This window comes from Sceloporus undulatus, chromosome 4 (assembly GCF_019175285.1).
Source record: "Sceloporus undulatus isolate JIND9_A2432 ecotype Alabama chromosome 4, SceUnd_v1.1, whole genome shotgun sequence".
NCBI classification, from domain to species: domain Eukaryota; kingdom Metazoa; phylum Chordata; class Lepidosauria; order Squamata; family Phrynosomatidae; genus Sceloporus; species Sceloporus undulatus.
In genome coordinates, this window is record NC_056525.1 from 45,581,113 (window position 1) to 45,600,383 (window position 19,271).

The 19,271-nt window shown below is 37.9% G+C and overlaps 1 protein-coding gene across 3 annotated transcripts in view; it reads left to right on the forward strand.

Moving 5' to 3' along the window:
* Positions 1–13,430: 13,430 nt before the first annotated feature.
* Positions 13,431–19,271, forward strand: part of PTPN7 (protein tyrosine phosphatase non-receptor type 7) — a 23,688-nt gene continuing 17,847 nt past the window's right edge. Inside the window, exons 1-3 of one of the 3 annotated variants that reach the window (XM_042461369.1) lie at positions 13,431–13,506; positions 14,754–14,997; positions 18,882–19,065. In XM_042461369.1, coding sequence (XP_042317303.1) covers positions 14,864–14,997; positions 18,882–19,065 — 318 coding nt within the window. In that variant the 5' untranslated portion in view covers positions 13,431–13,506; positions 14,754–14,863. The remainder of the gene's footprint in view (positions 13,507–14,753; positions 14,998–18,881; positions 19,066–19,271) is intronic. The other 2 variants (XM_042461368.1, XM_042461370.1) reach the window with 2 other exon arrangements.

Genomic DNA, 19,271 nt, shown 5'->3' on the forward strand with positions numbered 1-19,271 from the left:
ATTGTTTCCTGCCATGCTGCCATGCTATTTCTTTTTTCCCCAGAGGTAGTAGGCTGTGGGTGATGATGTACATGAGGCGCACAACAACACTATCCCCTTCACTACAGCCTCTAGTAATACAGCCTATACCAGCATCTCAAACTTTTTAACAACATACTGCTAACATAATTATGAATTCACACATACATACATATACATATACACATACACCAAATACACTTATCAAAATTGTTCTGGCTCCTAGAAGGATGCAGTTAATCATTAGAGGGGGTGGGTGATTAACAAACAACTAAAAATATAAAATAAGAAAAATGGATTTTCCCTTCTAAATTTGATTTAAAAATTATTTCATTATGGAAAGCTGCTTTGTTAAAACCAATTTCAGCTAAGATTAATGAACAATGTTTTAAAATGATGTATCAATGGTACAATACTCCACTGAAACTCAACTATATAAATAAGCAAATTCTTGCCAAATATCGGGAAAATTGTAATGGTGTGGGTACTTTTGTTCACGTGTGGTGGTGGTGTCCAAAGGTCCAAAGATATGGGGAGGTAGTTTTCAATGAAATGGGGAGAAAATAACAAATCAAAACATTGTATAGTGGGACCTTGGTATCTCAGGGGATTCTTTCCGGACTCCCCATGGAAACCAAAATCCACAGATACTCAAGTCCCATTGTCCCCAAGGGGGGCACGTGCACACAGCTGTATCGCCATTAGGGACAACAAGAATTCAGGTGAAGTCCCATTGTCCCTAATAGCGGTGCAGCCGCATGTACATGTCACTACTGGGGTCAATGGGGGCTATCCCTAATGGCGGTGCAGACATGTGCACACACCACCATTGGGGACAACAGGGGCTTGCCATCCACAGATGCTCAAATCCACAGATGGCAGGTCTGCAGATACTGAGGCCCCACTATATTTCTGCAGTACTGGTGCAGCCAAAAGGGTGTCAAACTAGATTATTTCTGCAGTGTGGATACAGCCCTATGTGACCTTTTTTTTAAGGTTAATGTGCAGAAAAAACTCAGCAGCAATACCGAAGTCCTGTTGTACATTCACAAGCACTGGGTTTACTCTCTTTGTTTATAGAAGAAAACAAAAAGCTTATTAGTAAAAAAAAAATTCCTATCATCTCATATGGTCATTGCTCAAAAATACAAAAGTCTACAGAATTTCACTTTGGACTGTTGGTATAAGAAGTTTTGGTCTCTTGCTTTCATCGAAAAATTGATGTAACATGTTCACAACTCAAGATATAAACTCCACTGGGAATCTTATTACAGATTCCATTTACTTATTTTATTAATTATTACTAGCAAGAGAAGTAATGTTAACTTGAAGGCTACAAAAAGGAATGTATGTATACACATTTATTACTTGTTTTATTAATGCATGCTGACAGTTTGTACATTTTATTTTGTTCTCTTGAATTTTGTAAAGTTGTATTTCTTTTATTTAAAAAATGGAGGGAGGAGTTCTGGATCCATAAACTTATGACCCTAACACCACATGGTCTCAACCTAAAGGGTAATACCATCATCCACTGAAAAATCTTCAAAACAGAGTGTTCCATACAGCCCACTGGATGCAGCTCACTTTCATTTTTAGCAAATGTAGAAGGCGAAGCCAAAGATTTTGCTCATTTTATAATTTTAGTTCTATTTGTTATTCACTTACAGAGAGACAACTCTATCCCTGGACTCAGGCTTATGTTTTTTTTAAAAAAAGAGATAACACAAAAGGAAAAAGAGTTGGTTAGTGAAAAGGAGAAAAAGAAGAACCACAACACTCTCACAATTTCTGAGTGTTGCTTTTCATGCCTTTGGAATTGACTTTTGGATGTCAGGTGGGGAGAGGCAAAAGTCAGTGAAACCAGCTTCACAGAGGGCTGATTGTGATCCTCTTTCCCTATTCCTCAAGGTGGAATGGCTGCTGGATCATGTGAAACCTTTGATGGATTGATCACCCCAGTGATCAAAAAGCCAGCACCCACCATTGATCACATGCCCAGAGACATTTGGACTGTGAAATTTAACTAGATGAGGCTTGTGGCAAGATGGAAATGGAGGTGTTTTTTTAAAAAAAACAAACCAAAACCCCTCTTCGTTTGTTACATTATCTTTCTTTCTTTTTAAACAAAGTCTGAATAGGAAGCTTGCATCCTTACTGGTTAAGATCTAAATAGATCCCAAGAGAGATACTGTTTCTTGCTCTAGTTTCATGTTGCACAGAGTGCAAAGTCTGGGTTCAGATACCCTCCCATTTAAAACAGAACTGAGATGTTTTTAACCACTTCCTCTTCCATGTCCTCTGCTCTTTTTCATTCTCTCAACCATCCTGTCAATTTCATTTCCTGTTATTGATGATTACAGGCCAAACCAAAGGTAGGCTGAGCTCTGGAAAAAATGAATACAATGAATCAGTTGTCTGTACGTGTTAACGCCCACACATGGCATATTCTGTTGATATTTTAAGATAAATTCCAATATAAATAGGATGAGCCAAAATTTGCACTTACATAGAATCATAGAATAATAGAATAATAGAGTTGGAAGAGACCACAAGGGCCATCCAGTCCAACCCCCTGCCTTGCAGGAAATCCAAATCAAAGCATCCCCGACAGATGGCCATCCAGCCTCTGCTTAAAGACCTCCAAGGAAGGAGACTCCACTTCACTCCGAGGGAGTTTGTTCCACTGTCAGACAGCCCTTACTGTAAGGAAGTTCTTCCTAATGTTGAGATGGAATCTCTTTTGCTGTAGCTTGCATCCTTTGTTCCAGGTCCTAGTCTCTGGAGCAGCAGAAAACAAGCTTGCTCCCTCCTCAATGTGACATCCCTTCAAATATTTAAACAGTGCTATCATATCACCTCTTAACCTTCTCTTCTCCAGGCTGAACATCCCCAGCTCCCTTAGTCGTTCCTCATAGGGCATGGCTTCCAGACCCCTCACCATTTTAGTCGCTCTCCTACAGATGAAAGCCTTTTAAAAAAACAACAATACATGGTGTTTAAGTGATGCCAAAATAAAACCCAGAGTAAGTCCAAATGCACCTGCAAATAAGTTGAGCAGCATGAAGGAATAAGTTCATTACAATACTGAGGTCCTCCTGCACATACCTCATCATAATTGACAGAGCGGCTGTACAGACCAGCAGTTTGGGCCAACTTGGGGATGGAGTTGGGCCCAGCGTCTACTGGACGCATGCCCCGGTTCCGCCCCCAAGGTGGCGTGATACTGTACGCCGCACCACACAGCTCACAGCACAATGGCGCTTCTATGGCGCTGAGTACATATGACACAACCCCAAATGAGCACTGCCAAGCTATGGCAATGTGACTGTTGCATACTTTGCAGGGCACAAAAAGCTTTTTGTGGCTCTTTTTTCCGCCCTGCAAAGGCCAGATCAAAGCTGCCAACATGCGGTTGCCATGGCGCTGATCTGACTGTAACAGGGGCTGTGTGCCCAGCCCCTAATTTGCATGATTGCTGCTGAGTTTTTTTCTGAAAGTTAACTTTTTTAAAAAGTCACATGAGGCTGCATCCACACTGCAGAAATAATCTAGTTTGACACCCTTTTGGCTGCATCAGTACTGCAGAAATACAGTGGGACCTCAGTATCTGCAGACCTGCCATCTGTGGATTTGAGCATCTGTGGAAGAGCTGAAATTAAAAACTCTATATCAGATTAAGAAAAAGATTAAATATTTAGGTATTGATATTACTGTAAAGAATATAGATTTGTTTCAAAACAATTATGGAAAAACTTGGAAAATTATTTAAAAAGATATGGAAAAATGGAATAAAATTGGTTTGTCATGGCTGGGTAGAGTCTTCATGATAAAAATGAATATATTACCAAGAATGATGTAGCTTTTCCAAAACATCCCCATTTTAGCTAATGAGAAACCCTTTAAGACATGACATAGTGACATTACTAAATTCATTTGGGGCAGGGGGGAGCCAGAGTAAAATTGAAAGAAATGCAGGACAGCTCTAAGCGAAGGGGATTAGCATTTGCGAACTTTAAAATATACTTCCATGCTTACTGTTTCAAATGGATTATTGACTGGTGTAAATTAGAGAATAGACGCCTTCTACAACTCGAGGGATATGATAACATTTTCAGTTGGCATGCTTATTCATTTTATGAGAAATTAAAAGCCAACAGGGATTTTGAAAACCATTGTATTCACAAAGCTTTGATCAAAATGTGGCAAAAGTACCAACCTAGGTTTTTTACTAACATTCCTTTATGGGTCTCCATTAATGAAGCATTTCATAAAAAGCAAGAATTAATTCCAGAGAAATGGGTTAACTATCAACAATTGCTGAAATTTGACAAAATAACAAAAACATTAAGTTTAAAAACACATGAAGGGGTATTCTGTAAGTTGGTTCACTTACAGACAATTAAAAGAAAGATTTATAAAAGATAAGAACACTCATGGTTTTGATTTAGATAAATCAGAAATGGAAGACATAATTTTTTCAAACCCCCCCCCCCACAAGATAGCTAGATATAGATTTTTGTTATCCCAGGAAATGGAAGGTGAATGCATTAAGAATTCTATGATCAAATGGGCTCAGATTATTCAACATAATATCCCATTAGATCAATGGGAAAAGAATTGGAATTTAAGAGAAAATATACAACCAGTTACGCTTTAAGAGAAAACTATTTTAAGATGCAATTTCATTGGTATTTAACCCCAACGAAATTAGCAAGGATTTATAAAGGTTTAGATGCAAACTGCTGGAAATGCAATAAAGCTCCTGGCTCTTTTTTTCACTTATCATGGAAGTGCCAATATGCGAGTAAATATTGGAAACAAATCCATTCATGGGTACAAAAGATCTTAAATTATAATTTTCAAATAGAACCAGAATTTTATTTACTAGGTATAGTATTAATTGAAGATTTGGAAAATTTATCTTCTATCTAACTACAGCCTCGCGGTTTATTTATGCCGCAAACTGGAAGAATAAAGATGATATAGGCCCTGTACATATGGGCCCTTTAGCACGTCCTGGCAACATGCTAGGGTTGCCTCGGGGCGCTGTTTCCAGACGCCCCACAACTGTAGGAGATCACCAGCTGTGACGTCACTGTTGCGCGCCTTCTAGACAGGTGCGCGCGACAGTGATGTTGTCGCGCTGCCACAGGCAGTTTGCAGCAGCACTAAAAGGAGCCGCTTTATAGCGGACCTTTTGTTTCTGCGTAGCTGTGCCGCACAATTTGCTTGCTGCTGTGCAGTTAAGCAGAAAAGAGAGGCAGCCACCGGCCGCCTCTTTCTGGCAGTCTGTACTCCACCATAGACTATAATAAGTGGATATTAAAATTGCTAGATATGTCTGAAATGGATAAACTAACCTGTTTGGTGCAAGGACTTTCATGGGAAACCTGTAAAGAAACATGGAAACCATTAATTACATTTCTGGAAAGGGAAAAGAACATTAAATGTGTATTAGATTAACTATAATTTAGCACAGAAAATAACTGGTTTTACCAAAGTGAATGATTCACCAATGGTAAATAATTCTTCATTATTAATCTTCTTTTGTTTCTTTATTTTATGCCCGAAGGAAATATCATTCAAGAAAGGGAAAGAAAAGATGTGAAAAATTACATGATGGAATGCTCTCTTAGTTGTACAATTAAACCACTATTATTGTCGCAGGAAGATCCAGGAAATTACAATATGAAATAACTTTGTAATTAAAAAGCCGTAAGTTTCTTAGGAAGAAAAGCTAATAAAATCGTATTGATTGCATACGCATCAGAGCTGATGCGGATAAAGGAAGATTGTAGTAGCTTTCAGGAAGACAACATTTTATGTTGATGGAACTGTATATTTAGCGATATGTCAGTTAATTGTAGTCGGTTTGTGTATCATTGAGTTAGATATATAGTAACTGTGGATGGTGTATAGTGAGTGGGGATGGGGGGGTTGTGTAGTGATTTATGTTAGAATTGTCATTTGACTTTTGTTAAATTTGTAGGTTGTATATGTAATATTTGTCATGTATTTTATTTTAAATAAAAGGAATTTTTAAAAAATAGGACTGCATCCACACTGCAGAAATAATCCCATTTGACACCACTTTGGCTGCATCTGTACTGCAGAAATAATCCAGTTTGATGCCACTTTAACTGCCATGGGTCAATGCTATGGAATTTGATGAATTGTAGTTTTGTGAGCTATTTAGTCTTCTCTGTCAGGGAGCTCTGGTACCACAAGAAACAACAATTCCAAGATTTCCATAGCTCCCAGCCTTGCCAGTTAAAATGAGGCAAACTGGATTATTTTTGCAGCCATAGATTGCTGCTTCTATTTTAATTATTACTATACTAACAGAGAGAGAGAGAGAGAGAGAGAGAACAAAAGGAATTCTTATGCCTTCCCCATTCCCTCCCCCCACAGCATGTATTGGGGCAATGTAATGTGTAATCCATAAATAATGCAAAACCCCTACACATTTTCTGTTCAGTGTTATGGATATTGCTGGCATCTGCATATTGTTTAAAAAAACGCACCCACAAATTTCATAAAATTATTTTTCTTAAGAAGTCCTCTGCTTTTTGAAACTGTTCAGTATGTAAACAGGAAATCCTAAAGTTTTGAAAACCAGTATTTCACTGTAAGAGATGGTGTGTGTGTGTTCATTATTCCCCAGTTCAAAGGTTTAATTATGTAAATGTTACTTACAAGAAAACCTTTGAACTGGGGAACAATGAACACACACACCATCTCTTAAGCTTATTTGTTATAAGCTTAAAACTGGGATGCTTTCTATTCTCCATTCAGGAATATAGGTGGAGAACCCAAAGGAAATGAATCTTTGATAATCAGTTGAATAACATTATTTCTATTTCCTATCAAAAGCTCTTCATACACTACTGGGTGATGGATTAGGAGTCCAGGAGACAAGGTTGAAGTCCCCACTCAGTCATGGAGACCCACTGGGTGACTTGAGCAAGTCACACTTTCTCAGCCTCAGAAGAAGGCAATGGCAAATTCCTGGAAGCCCACAGGATGACCTTGAGCAAGTTACATTCTCTCAGCCTCAGAGGAAAGCAATGACAACCTCCTCTAAATCAGTCTTGCTGAGACAACTCTATGCTAGGGGTACCATAAATAACAAACAACAGCAATCAACAGTCACATAACAATAATTCTGTATATTATATCACCAGGCTTTCCCTATGTGATTTGATCCAAGGCCAGACAAAAGAGTACTTAATATGATGGTGGTATTAATAATTATTTAAGGGATCACATGACCTCAAAATGCTCCAAAAACATGAGAGTGCTGCATATAAAGGCCTAAAATAATTAGGGAGTTTTAAAAAAGAGAATGTGGAAGATATTGGGGGGGAGAGATGACTGAGCATCTTATGTCTTTTTAACCTATAGATAAGATAAATTGCTTTTAGCTAAATATCTATGCTCCTTAAGTGGCACTTTCTTTCTTTCTTTCTTTCTTTCTTTCTTTCTTTATTTATTTATTTATTTATTTATTTATTTATTTTATTAGGAAATAAAATTATAATGGTACAATATTCATGCTTGTTTGTGATTTCATTAACAAGCTTAAGTAGTATTCTAAAAGGGTGGGTTTTTTTAACACAACAAACTGTCATCCTTGTCCAGCTTTTAAAAAAAGATCAAGTGCTAAGACATCAGTGGGAAAGCTTCCTCCAAAATTTAAACATCCCAGATTATGCCCTAGGGAGAAAGGAATAAGAAAGTTGTTATACATCTGTTTTTAAACTCTCTCTCGCTCTCTCTCACACACACACTGCAGACAATACAAGTCTTCAGGGTAGAGTCTTCCAATCTACCAAATTCTGTTTCACACTGAGATTTTTCTGACATGCTAAAGCTCATTTACAGTGTTCATGTATCCATTAGTCCCAGAGGCAGCTCTCTGTTTGAAAGCATCTTGCATTTGAAGGGCTTTTTGGTTCACGTCCCCTTTAAAGATAAGGAATCATAAGAAGAGAGAGCAGAGGCCTTAAAACAGCCCATTTGACAACAAACTGGTCAGCACCATGCTCACAGTCATCCAGTTTGGTAGTTAAGTCATTCAGCATTTCACAAGATTCACATTTTTTGAGGATTTTGAAGTTAACTATTTTCTGGCTCCAGTATTTTCTCTCTGTGCCACCAGTTGCTGGCACTTTTTATCTTCAGACCGTTTATTCATAGGTATCTTTATGTAGCCCTTACTGAGACTGAGGCAACTATTTCAGGCAGCAGATTGTGAGCGTCAAGAAAAAGCAGCAGGTTGTTAGCTATTTAGTTTGTTGTTGCTTTATTTTTATTTGAGAGTGAGAATGAGAGGGGGAAGAGAAGTGCTTGCAAGCTTTTCTGTATCATGTGCCAAAATAATAAGCCTGCCTTGGGATATTCTGTATCATGCCATAAGTTAAAGGGGGAAGATACTGTTTTCTGGACCACTGCAGGCAGTTTCTTGGAGAGGTTATGCCTTCTGCATAGGAATGTCTCCTTGTCTCTTTCACTAATTTACTTCCAATCTTTGGACCTTTCCTACTTTTGTTCTGTATTCAGAATATCTAAAATTAAGGCTGGATTTGAAGTCTCTAAAATATCATCTAATTGATATTAGAACACATATTAATTTAGAGTTATTATTTGATACATTAAAGTAACTCTGGTTGCACCTCTATTACACTGTTAGTCAGCTCAGCATATTGTCCACACTGCCACCCACATCCTTCTCTGGTTTGTTTGTGGCTTGTTCAGAAACTAGGACCGTACTGGTCACAGTGGAAAGAAGTCCTACTAACTGTTGCTTATCTATGCTAGATCTTAACTGCAGTATGTTTCAACCGACACTGTATTGCCCAATGCTGTTGCTGCATAATTCTCTGCAGACTTCCTTTGACTTTACCTCCTGAAATAATTTTGTTTCAGCACACCCTTTTTTGCCAGTATATTTTTGTCTTGTCTTTGCCATATAGGCACCAGATCCTGTCTGATCCTGAAAGCTAAGCAGAGTCATCCCTGATTAATACTTGGATGGGAGACCACCAAAAAATACGAGCTGATGTAGGGTATATTTCAGAGGAAGAAACTGGCAAAAACATCTCTGAATATTCCATGTCTAAGAAAACCCTATGAAATTCATGGGGTCACCATAAAATAAGTTGACAGGTGACTTGAAGGCACATTCACACACAAAAAACACTCAGCTGGCCAGAGAAACAACTGCACCCAAGCAGAGCCTCTAAATTTCTTACTTTAGTTCTAGTTTCCTTACCTCTACACAGCAGGTTCAGATTCAAGGAAACATCTGTTTTAAAATTGCTCTGACAAGCATCATCCTTCAGGGGACCAAGACTGCCATAGAGGGAGTGCAGGCATTCAGCAAGGAACAATTAGATTTCATAAGAATTTTGAAATCATGCATTGAAATATTCTGCCTTAGGCTGCAGTTCTAACTACAATTGCCTGACAGTAAACATTGCACTCAGTGTAATGCAACTAGCATAGGAATGGCTAGTTCTTCATAGGTATGTTAGGACAGATGTCTACCTAGTATATGAATAAATGAATGAACTTAAATAGTTCTTTTTTTGTGAGTGTAGCAAGAAAAAAACACTAGGGTTATAAAAAGCAAATCTTAGGATGACTCTAAGACTCAATTGTTCCTTAGTATATTATTATCTGAATAGCTACTTTATTCAGCTTTAATTTTCATTGTTACATCTCCGTACTTCTACGCCCAATAACATACTGTATACTACACAAGGCTGGGCATTTCATGGACATTTTCACATGGGGTCTAAATGTAATTTTCATTCAATTGGTTTGCAATGGAAAGGCCAAACCTACACTGGCCACAATGTACATAGTCCTGACAAACATCTCTCTTCAGCTTTCTGTCTTTCATTAACCACATTGACATGTGCCATAATTGGTATGTGAGGTTGCAAGTGGGTAGCCATGTGTCCTATTTTATTTTTAAAAAGAAAAACAAATAAACAAACAAAAACAGTCTTCTGTTTGAATGTGTCCTCTGTCTGAAGGGTTGTCAAGGATGAAAGCTTGCTGGATTTAGAAGGAGTGAATTTAAGATTTGGGTAGCACGCTTTTTTATTTTATGACAAAATCAAGGCAAATCGGGATTTTAATAATCACTTTGTAACGCAACCCTTGATGAGAATCTGGAAAAAATATAAAAAATGGATATATGCAAAAATTCCCTTGTGTGCATCTTCTCAGGAAGCTTTTTTCAAATGGAATGTAAAAAGTAAAGGGGTATGGTTAACATATAAAGATATTCTATGTATAGAAGGTTCTGGTTATAGAATAAAAACCTGGGATGAACTCAATGAGCAAGGGTATGAGACTACTTGGTTCTTCTACAGACAACTGAGGGAACGATATCTAATGGACAATAAATGCTGGGGAATTGGTCCAACAGAGTCAGAATTAGAACAAGAATTAATGTCAGAGAAAAAATCCCTCTTAGCAAGAATATATAAATGTCTCCTCAAATTTTATACGGAAGATGAATTAATTAAGGATAACATGATTAGATGGTCCCAAAATTTTGGCTTTGAAATTAAATTAGAACAATGGGAGCAGACATGGGGTAAAAGATTAAAGTACACGACCTGTCAGCAGATTAGAGAGAATTATTATAAGGTATATTATAGGTGGTATTTAACACCAGAAAAGATATGTAAAATGTTCAAAAACTGTAGTAATCTTTGTTGGAAATGCGGAAAAGAAAGGGGTTCAATCTATCATATGTGGTGGACATGTGAAAAAGCAAAATCTTTCTGGAAAATGATCCTATTTGAAATTAAGAAAATCATATCTCTTCCACTTAAATTCTCTCCAGAAATATTTTTGTTGAATATAATTGAACCGGAATGGGAAAAGAGTCATGGTAAAATATTATTTTATATGTTATCGGCAGCTCGCATGATCTACGCCCGCAAATGGAAGCTACAAGAATTACCATCCAAAGAAGAATGGATAATGAAACTGTTGGATTTAATGACTATGGACAAACTTTCCAGAAGCATGAGGAATGAATCTTTGAACTGTTATCAAAAAGATTGGTCGTATGTCTTGGAGTACCTTAAAATTGTATTGAATGATGAAACAGATTTAAGTTTAATCTTAGATGAATGAGGTACTCACTCTACTTCCTTTCTCTTACTACTCTTTGAAATACATCTCTTTTTTCTTCTCATCTTTGGTTATATAGGGCTATCACCTTTCAATTTTGAAATGATAACCTAGCTGTTATTTTTTTTTCTTTTGGCAAAAGGAAAAAGAAGCTCTTATGAATCTCAGCCATATATATGTAAAGCATTATATATAGGGGTACTGAATAAGTTATACAACATGTAATAGATTGTTTATCTTTTTTTGATATTAAGAGAGAAAAGATAAGTTGGCAAAATATATAACAAGGTGCAAGAGGAGATAGATCAAGGTAATTTGATAGTTAGGGAAGCAGGGTGAATGTAGTAGTTGAATTCTGGTTATTGTCATTGTTCTCTGTTTGTTTGTTTTTTGTTTTGTTTTGTTTTTGTTTTATTTTGTTTTCCTTCTTTAGGTTATATTTGTGGATTACATGTATCATTTGTTCAAGTTGTGTTGTCTTTGTGGAATGTAAGATAATTTGGAATGTATGGAATTTTTAACTTTGTTCAAAACTTAATAAAAATTATTAAAAAAAAAAAGTCCAGGCCAGTTTTAAAGAAAAAGACCACAGACCGAAAGTAGATAAGGAGGAAGGTGTGAGCACAAATGCTTTGAAGCTGCCCATCTACCGTTAGCCTCTGGTCAGCAAACTGAGCAGATAGATAATAACTGAAATATCCCATGGGGCTCAGAATTTTAGTGTTGTTAATATTATAGCAATTACTTTTATTTTTTTTTATCTAGACATATAGATTATATTATATCAGTTTTATGACAATCTGCTTTTGTCCTCAATTCTTTTTTTTTTTCTAACGTGTTTTCTCTTTTTTGAGAATGTATAAGTAACTACTCTGGTCTGCAACTGTAATGCATATTTACCTAGGGAGAGAGCTAGTGTGGCACAGCAGTTTGGGTGTTGGACTAAGATTCTGGAGACCAGCGTTCAGTTCCCAGATCAGCCATGAAACCCACAGGGGTGACCTTGGACACGTCACATGCTTTCAGCCTCAGTGGAAGGCAATGGCAAACCTCCTCTGAATAAATCTTTCCAAGAAACTCCCATGATAGGTTTGCCTTAGAGTCGCCATAAGTTGAAAGCAACTTGAAGGCTCACAACAACAGCAGTTCACCATCAAATACAACTGGACATACAAATGGAGTAGATATGCACAGGCCTGTTTTACAAGAGGCTTATAAGTCTTTTAGTGTTCAGCTTGTAAATGCTCTCCCGTGCAGGAGACCAGATAGAAGCACTATCCAAATGTACACACAGAGAAGTTCTGCTTGAGACACAAATTTGTCTTTTCCTGATATCTAGGTTCTAATGTTGTTAGAATGTGGGTTATATTCAGACCAGAGACCTAGAAATTTTAGCACTACTGCAGTGTCATATTGGCATATTATTCTACCTTGCACAAGACTACATTATCAGTGATGCAACAGTAATATGCTCCTGGACAATCAGTGGCTACGGAGCTTATGTTGCTTCCCACACTATACACAAATACACACATAATATACCATGATGCTGTCAAGAGAATAATATTCCACAAGGACTGGTATAATTCTTCACTTATCGTGACACTATTTCCATACCATCCAACTGTCCCAATTTGTCAGGGACTGTTCTCATTAATCCTCTATTGTCTCACTTTTTCAACTGCTTTTAAAATGGCCCACTTTCTCTCTCCTCTTTCCACCTTTCCCCTTCCTTCTTGGTTTACTTCAGTTGCTGCAAACTCAGTCCAAAGTGTGACAATAGTTTGTATTCAATTCAGCAGAGGGGAGAAGGGAGAGGAGAGGAGAGAAGGGGCAGAATTCTGCCCTTTCCAATAGGCTGAGGCAAAAACAAACTGCTGCAGCACATTCTAGCTTGTTTTTTCTTACTCATTCATTATTTTTGCCATCTTGATCACACTCTGATGTTGCTTGGAACACACATGTTGCAGTTTTCATGAAAAGTATTAAGTGGTGTGCATTCAGAAATGCACCATATTCTATTAGGCTGTTAAAATAACAGCCAGGTGGCAGTCCTAGGTGAAAGACACACAGATGACTTTCCAGGCTGCCATGAAAAGCTCGCCATTTGGAACTGAGCATATCAGCGAATGGAACTGTGAAGTTTGTGGCCAGTATATGTGTGGGTGGCTGCAAGGGTGGAGCAAGAGGGGGGAAGTGTCACGAGCAACCACTAGCTTGGTGGTAAGGAATTTCCTGTATTCACTTGTCTTATTTTTCACCCTGCATGCACAGTTCTTGCAGCCTCAGTGCTTCAAGGGGAGATGATGGTTCTGACAACAATACTGGGTGAGTCGATATCTACTTGGACACATTGGGAAGAGAAAGAATCAATATCTCCTAACCCAGCCTCTCCAACAGGGTGCCATCCAGATATGTGAGACTACATTTTCCATCACACTTAATACATCTCTAGTCTGACATACCTGAAGGGAACCAGATGGGGGAGAGTGATTAATATATCTGTTACAAATAGGAGAAAGGAGGAAGAAGAGGAGGAGAAGAAAGGCAGTGCTGGTTGGTAAGAGGTGTGACCTCTCTTCTATAACATCTAATGGATTTGGAATTGCCTATTCTATTCCTTTGGCCTTCTATGAAACAATGTTATGTTTCATTATATCAACCTGCTTGTTCACATCTTTGCTTTTTTACCTTTAGTGTTCCTAAATTGACCTTTGGTGTTCATAAAGTGCTGGGCAAGTTTTATGTAGGCAGGCTTTTGGCTGAGAAGCCTCATTCTTGGAGGAAAGAACAGATATAAATAATTCATACAAATAAACCAAATTCTCATGAGCTAGACATTCATATACCCTCCTCTGGCTGAGCAGGGTTTGCTATCCATAGGTTTTAACCTGGTGAACATACTTGTATGTGATAATGTTATCCAGCTTTCTACAATCTGGGATCCTCCAAAATTTAACATGCCCAGTGGGCCCATTTAACTGACACAGCTAAATAGGTTTACTCCAATCCCTACTCAAACCGATCTCATCTGGAAACTGGAATTGGGAATGGCAGCAACTTACACACCTACAAGATGGATGTGTGTGTGTGCATGGGTATGTGTATACGCACATGTGCATGTGCACATTTTCATCTTCTTGCAGGCACATAATCCTGTTGTGCTCTTTTAGTACATCCCAAGGACACCAACATGCTCAACATTATGCACGTAATATTGGACCCGAACAGATAGGCCAAAATAAAGCTGCTTCAGTTCACTTTGGAGGTATGCTGTTTAAATGCTGCATGCGTGCCAGAAGCCATGCCAAAGCCATGCTCCAGTCCTAAGGATTAAAGCGCAGCTTTGGCACAGCTTCTTTCCTCTTAAGATGTGTGTGTCATTTAAACAGCATGCCTCCAAAGTGACCCAAAGCAGCTTTATTTTGGCCTGTCTGTTTGGGCCCATTCTTACTGTTTTTGGTTCATATGGAGCTTATAAGGTTGTGGCTTATTAGCTTCTCAGAAGAGCTTGACTGACATGCAGGGAGGTGGTGGAGCCCTTGGTGATAAATTATTTTCGTTATGGTTTCCAGGTGCTTCTCCATTTTCATAGTCTCATTGACCTGCATAGTACCTGCTCTCAGGGCTCCATTAGTTACTTCCCTCTCATATCTTAATACAAAGAATACTTTGCTGGCACAGCATGGTCCTGGCTTTTCCAGCATGTCTCATAATTAACGGTTCCAGCAGCCTGCAACGTGAACAAGTGAAAGCAGGAATGGAGAAAGATGCCAACAAGAGTCAGGAAGTTAAGAAACATGTACGCCTGCAGGATAGGTAAGTTGTTAGTGGTCTAGTCTTCCAGATTGTTGTGTAGAAATCATGTTGGGCAGTGTAAAAATATGTACATACAGGAGCCAGTGTAAAAGTGCCTGAGAGGAGATGATACTTTCCAAATCTAAATGAAAATAGGTACCTCATAAGTGGGGAAAGCAGCATTTGAGGGAGAGGGCAGGGGACTGAGTGCTCCCCCCCCATAAACTGGCAAAATTGTGCTGCCAAGATTCATATGCAGTTTACACCCACTGAGTAATTATCAATCAGATTTATACTAATTGATCATTTTCTTGCTACTGTTTTCAAGGCACTCTGGATAATGATGATTGGAACATATTGTGTTTTCATTGTTTCATTTTTAAAAAAATTTGCAAGTAGTCAAAATTAATAACAACCTGCATGCCAAAACTGAGCTTCCTGCATATTAAAAACAGTTCTGGGGCTCTGCACAGAATATGACACAGGGACTTGTCTGTGTTGGTACCCAGACATCCCTACGGAGTTTAGACTGACTTCTTCTTTGCTTTGTTTATATATGCATTTGTTTTATGCATGGTTGTCAAATGATTTAATAATAAATAAATAATAAATCTTTTATTTATATCCCGCTTTTCTGTGACAAGACAATCAAAGCGGCTTACAACATGTTAAAATCCACATTTACAAATTTATATCCCAAATTCCCCCCCTTAAAACAGGATTAAACAAGTTACAATTAAAACATCTATTAAAAACACAATAAAAATACAGCGAGGACAGAGCGGTGGGTTGATACATGATGTGAGGGGCAGTCATTCTGTGGCTGGGCACTTTTATTCAGGAAAGGCCTGCGGGAAGAGATCCGGCTTGACAGCTTTTTTAAAGCTGTCTAAGCTGGCAATTTGACGGATCTCATCTGGCAGAGCGTTCCATAGTTTGGGAGCAATTGCAGAGAAGGCCCTCTGAGAGGTAGCAGTTAGTCTGGTTTTTAAAGGCTGCAATAGGTTCCTCCCAGAGGACCTGAGGGTGCGGGGCGGATTATATGGAAGCAGGCGATCCCTCAAATAGGTTGGACCCAAGCCATGTAGGGCTTTAAAGGTTATAACCAACACCTTGTACTGTGCCCGTTTCCTTTAAAGTCATTCACTGCATTATCTTTGACATATTGTTTTATCTTCTTTGCTTAATTGTGCTGTGTCTGCATAGTGGTCTAACTTGTTTTAAAGTTTTAGACAGTGAGTCAACTTGATGGTCCTTCTGGAGTGAATGGTGATTCAGAAATATTTTTATCAAGAAAAAATCAAGCATCTTTTCTAAGGATATCCTGTGTTCTGGTTAGTTCTGTCTCCATCCTTCCCAATGAAGGAAATGGCAAGCATCAGCTAAAGCCTCCCTGGAGCTTGCAACATTTAGTGTCTCAGAGTTTCCCAGGCACTCTACCTCAACTCTTTTTAAGCAGTCTTAATAGACAGTATGATATATTGAATACAATAGGGTATGAATACAAGTAACCTAGCCCATCTTTGGAGCCTGCTGAATAGTTTACCTTAGAGATGGGAGGGTCCTGGGGGGAAAAACAGAAAAATTCAGGGGGGGGGACAGATTTTATTTTCCAGGAGTTTTTTTCCCTTAAGCCTTTTTTGTTTTTTTGACAAATTGGAAAATTGAAAAAAGAAAGAAAATAAATTATGGAATGTTTTATTTTAGCATGATGAATAAAATCTATTCTCTGAATCATTTCTAAAAACTACAAACAGTATCAGATTATTCTAATTTCTGTGCACTGAATGAGGACAAGCAAGCCCTAGGTTACAAACCAAACTCTCCAATGCAAAAGCAAGATGCATTTCATCCTTTAGGGGGCACTGAAAGAATCTGGTCTATGTTTGGAAACACACTAACCAAGAAATAAACTGACATGTGAAAGCGTAGAGAAGCTTCTTTTAATCTGGGCACACCTTCGGTTTTTAGAAGTCCATAATAACTGTGATGATGACAAACATAACAAAGCAAAGCAGAAACTGAAACTATTGATAACTAGGGCAGCATCCACACTGCAGAAATAATGCAGTTTGACATGCCTTTAACTACCATAGCTCAGTGCTATGGAATTCTGGGTTTTGTAGTTTTATGAGACATTTAACCTTTTGTATCAGAGAGTTATGATGCCACAACAAACTACAATTCCCAGAATTCCCTAGCATTGAGCCATGACAATTAAAATGGTGTCAAACTGGAATATTTCAGCAGTGTAGATGCATTCTAGAGCTTGTAAAATGAATCTGTTTAAATTTCATGCCTATTAATCTTAGTCTCTCCTCCCTTCCAGACTCTCCCCCCCCCCCCCCCCCACCCCATTCTTTTTAAGGGAAGGGATGCTTTATGTCTATTTGATACTGTGGAGAGGAAATATAAATAATTTTTTTCTTATTAATGTTGATTATTTCTACTGTGTTTTTTGTTTGTTTGTTTGTTTTTGCCTGCTTCACATAAACTAACAAAACCAAAATTCAGGAGATTATTACTCCATTTGTTACAATTTTTTTTTTGAAAAAAGGTAAATTCTGTTTGTAATAATTGTTCGAATACACTGTATTTTAATATACTAATTGTGATAATTTTATGCCAAATCAGATTGTCCATAGTCATATCTTATGTTGCTAAAATAACAGAGTGACTTTCAATCTGTAAAAAGTGCTAATGTTACATTTTTCCAATCCATTTTTTCCCAGAAATTCTTTTGGAAAAAATGCCCCCCCCCCCCCCCGCTTCCAAATTTCTGGAAATTTTACATAGTCTGCCTTCAATACATTTCTCTCCTGTTACCTCCCTCCCTCTCTCACACATACAGTTTAACCAGACAGGGTGCCATGGCTAAAATTCTGCTATCAGTACTTTGCAGGGAGGATAGTATATGAATGTATATATTTATTTTATTTTATTTTTTTAAATTCCTATTTCTATGCTTAGGCATTTCCCTCTTACCACTGCTTTAAACAAATCCCATAATATATGTTTTGGAATACTTCCCCTATCATTTAAATCAAAATAATTTTTAATTTCCTCACTAATTTGTTGTTTATTTTCCTCCTTCAAAATAACTACAGGGTCAAAAATCCATTTTTTACATCTCTGAATATTTGTTCCTTCAATCTTTATATATAATGGTGCATGGTCTGCAAGCCAGACACCCCCTGCATTAATTTATTTTATTTTCAAATTATTATCTTTTTAAACTAAAAATAATCTATATGACTAATTTTTTTGTGTAGCTAAGTAACATGTATTTTCATAGTCATTATTACCCGTGCTTTCATAATCATCAATAATATTCCATTTCTCCAAATTAATTTTAAGATTTTCATTTTTATTCTTTTTCTTTCCTCTTCTTCCCCTTATATTCCCCTTTATATTGTATCTTAATATGTCGAGATTAAAGTCCCCTCCCAGAAATAGATCCCCTTCATAAAAGTCCTCTAATAATGTTAACAGGATAGTATATGAATGTAACCATTAAGTAAAATCTGTCATATCTTCCAACCACACGTTTCAGCTGTGTCCTATGGAAAATGAAAGCAGGTATCTCCCATGATGGGACTATGAAAACAAAGGTATGTCCTCTTTGTGTTGCATAGAAGGAAAGATCCTAACAGGGCACTTGGTTGCCTGACACAGAGAACCAATCTGCACCCCTGGCTCTGGCATCAGGATGCATAATGCCCAAGGTCAGGCAACTCAATCTGGCACCCAAGGCAACAAAAAGCAAAGCATCACATTAATTTTAAAAATAACAAATTTAAAATTTAAAATCCTGCTGTTAACCACTTCTTGTCCTCCTGTAACAGTTCAAATTAATTGTTTTTTGAGACTGATAGTTTGTACATTTAGGGTTCTTTTACTTTCAGAAGGGGCTCCAATGTGTCACTGGTCCTGGACATGACTTCCCTAAGCACCACAGAGCCCATTCAATCAGTCTCCACACCTAGAGATGTAACAGTGCAGCTCCTGAACACAGCCAGCCATGTTCTTTCTCAGAAAATGCTCCAGGAGCAGAGCTGGGGACTGGAGCAACTTCAAGAGGAGTTTGCGGTAAGAAAGTCTGCATTGCCCCATCCTGCTCTGAGTCTCACCTTCTCTAATAAACCACTCTGCTTCTCCCTTTTTGTGTTGGCCCAAGACATTTTATGGGCTGAACAAGAAAATAGGATTGTACTTTCCACTATTTCATGTATTTAAACTCCTATTGATATTCAACAATATTCTAGGTGAGGTCTGACCAAAGCAGAATAGAGTGG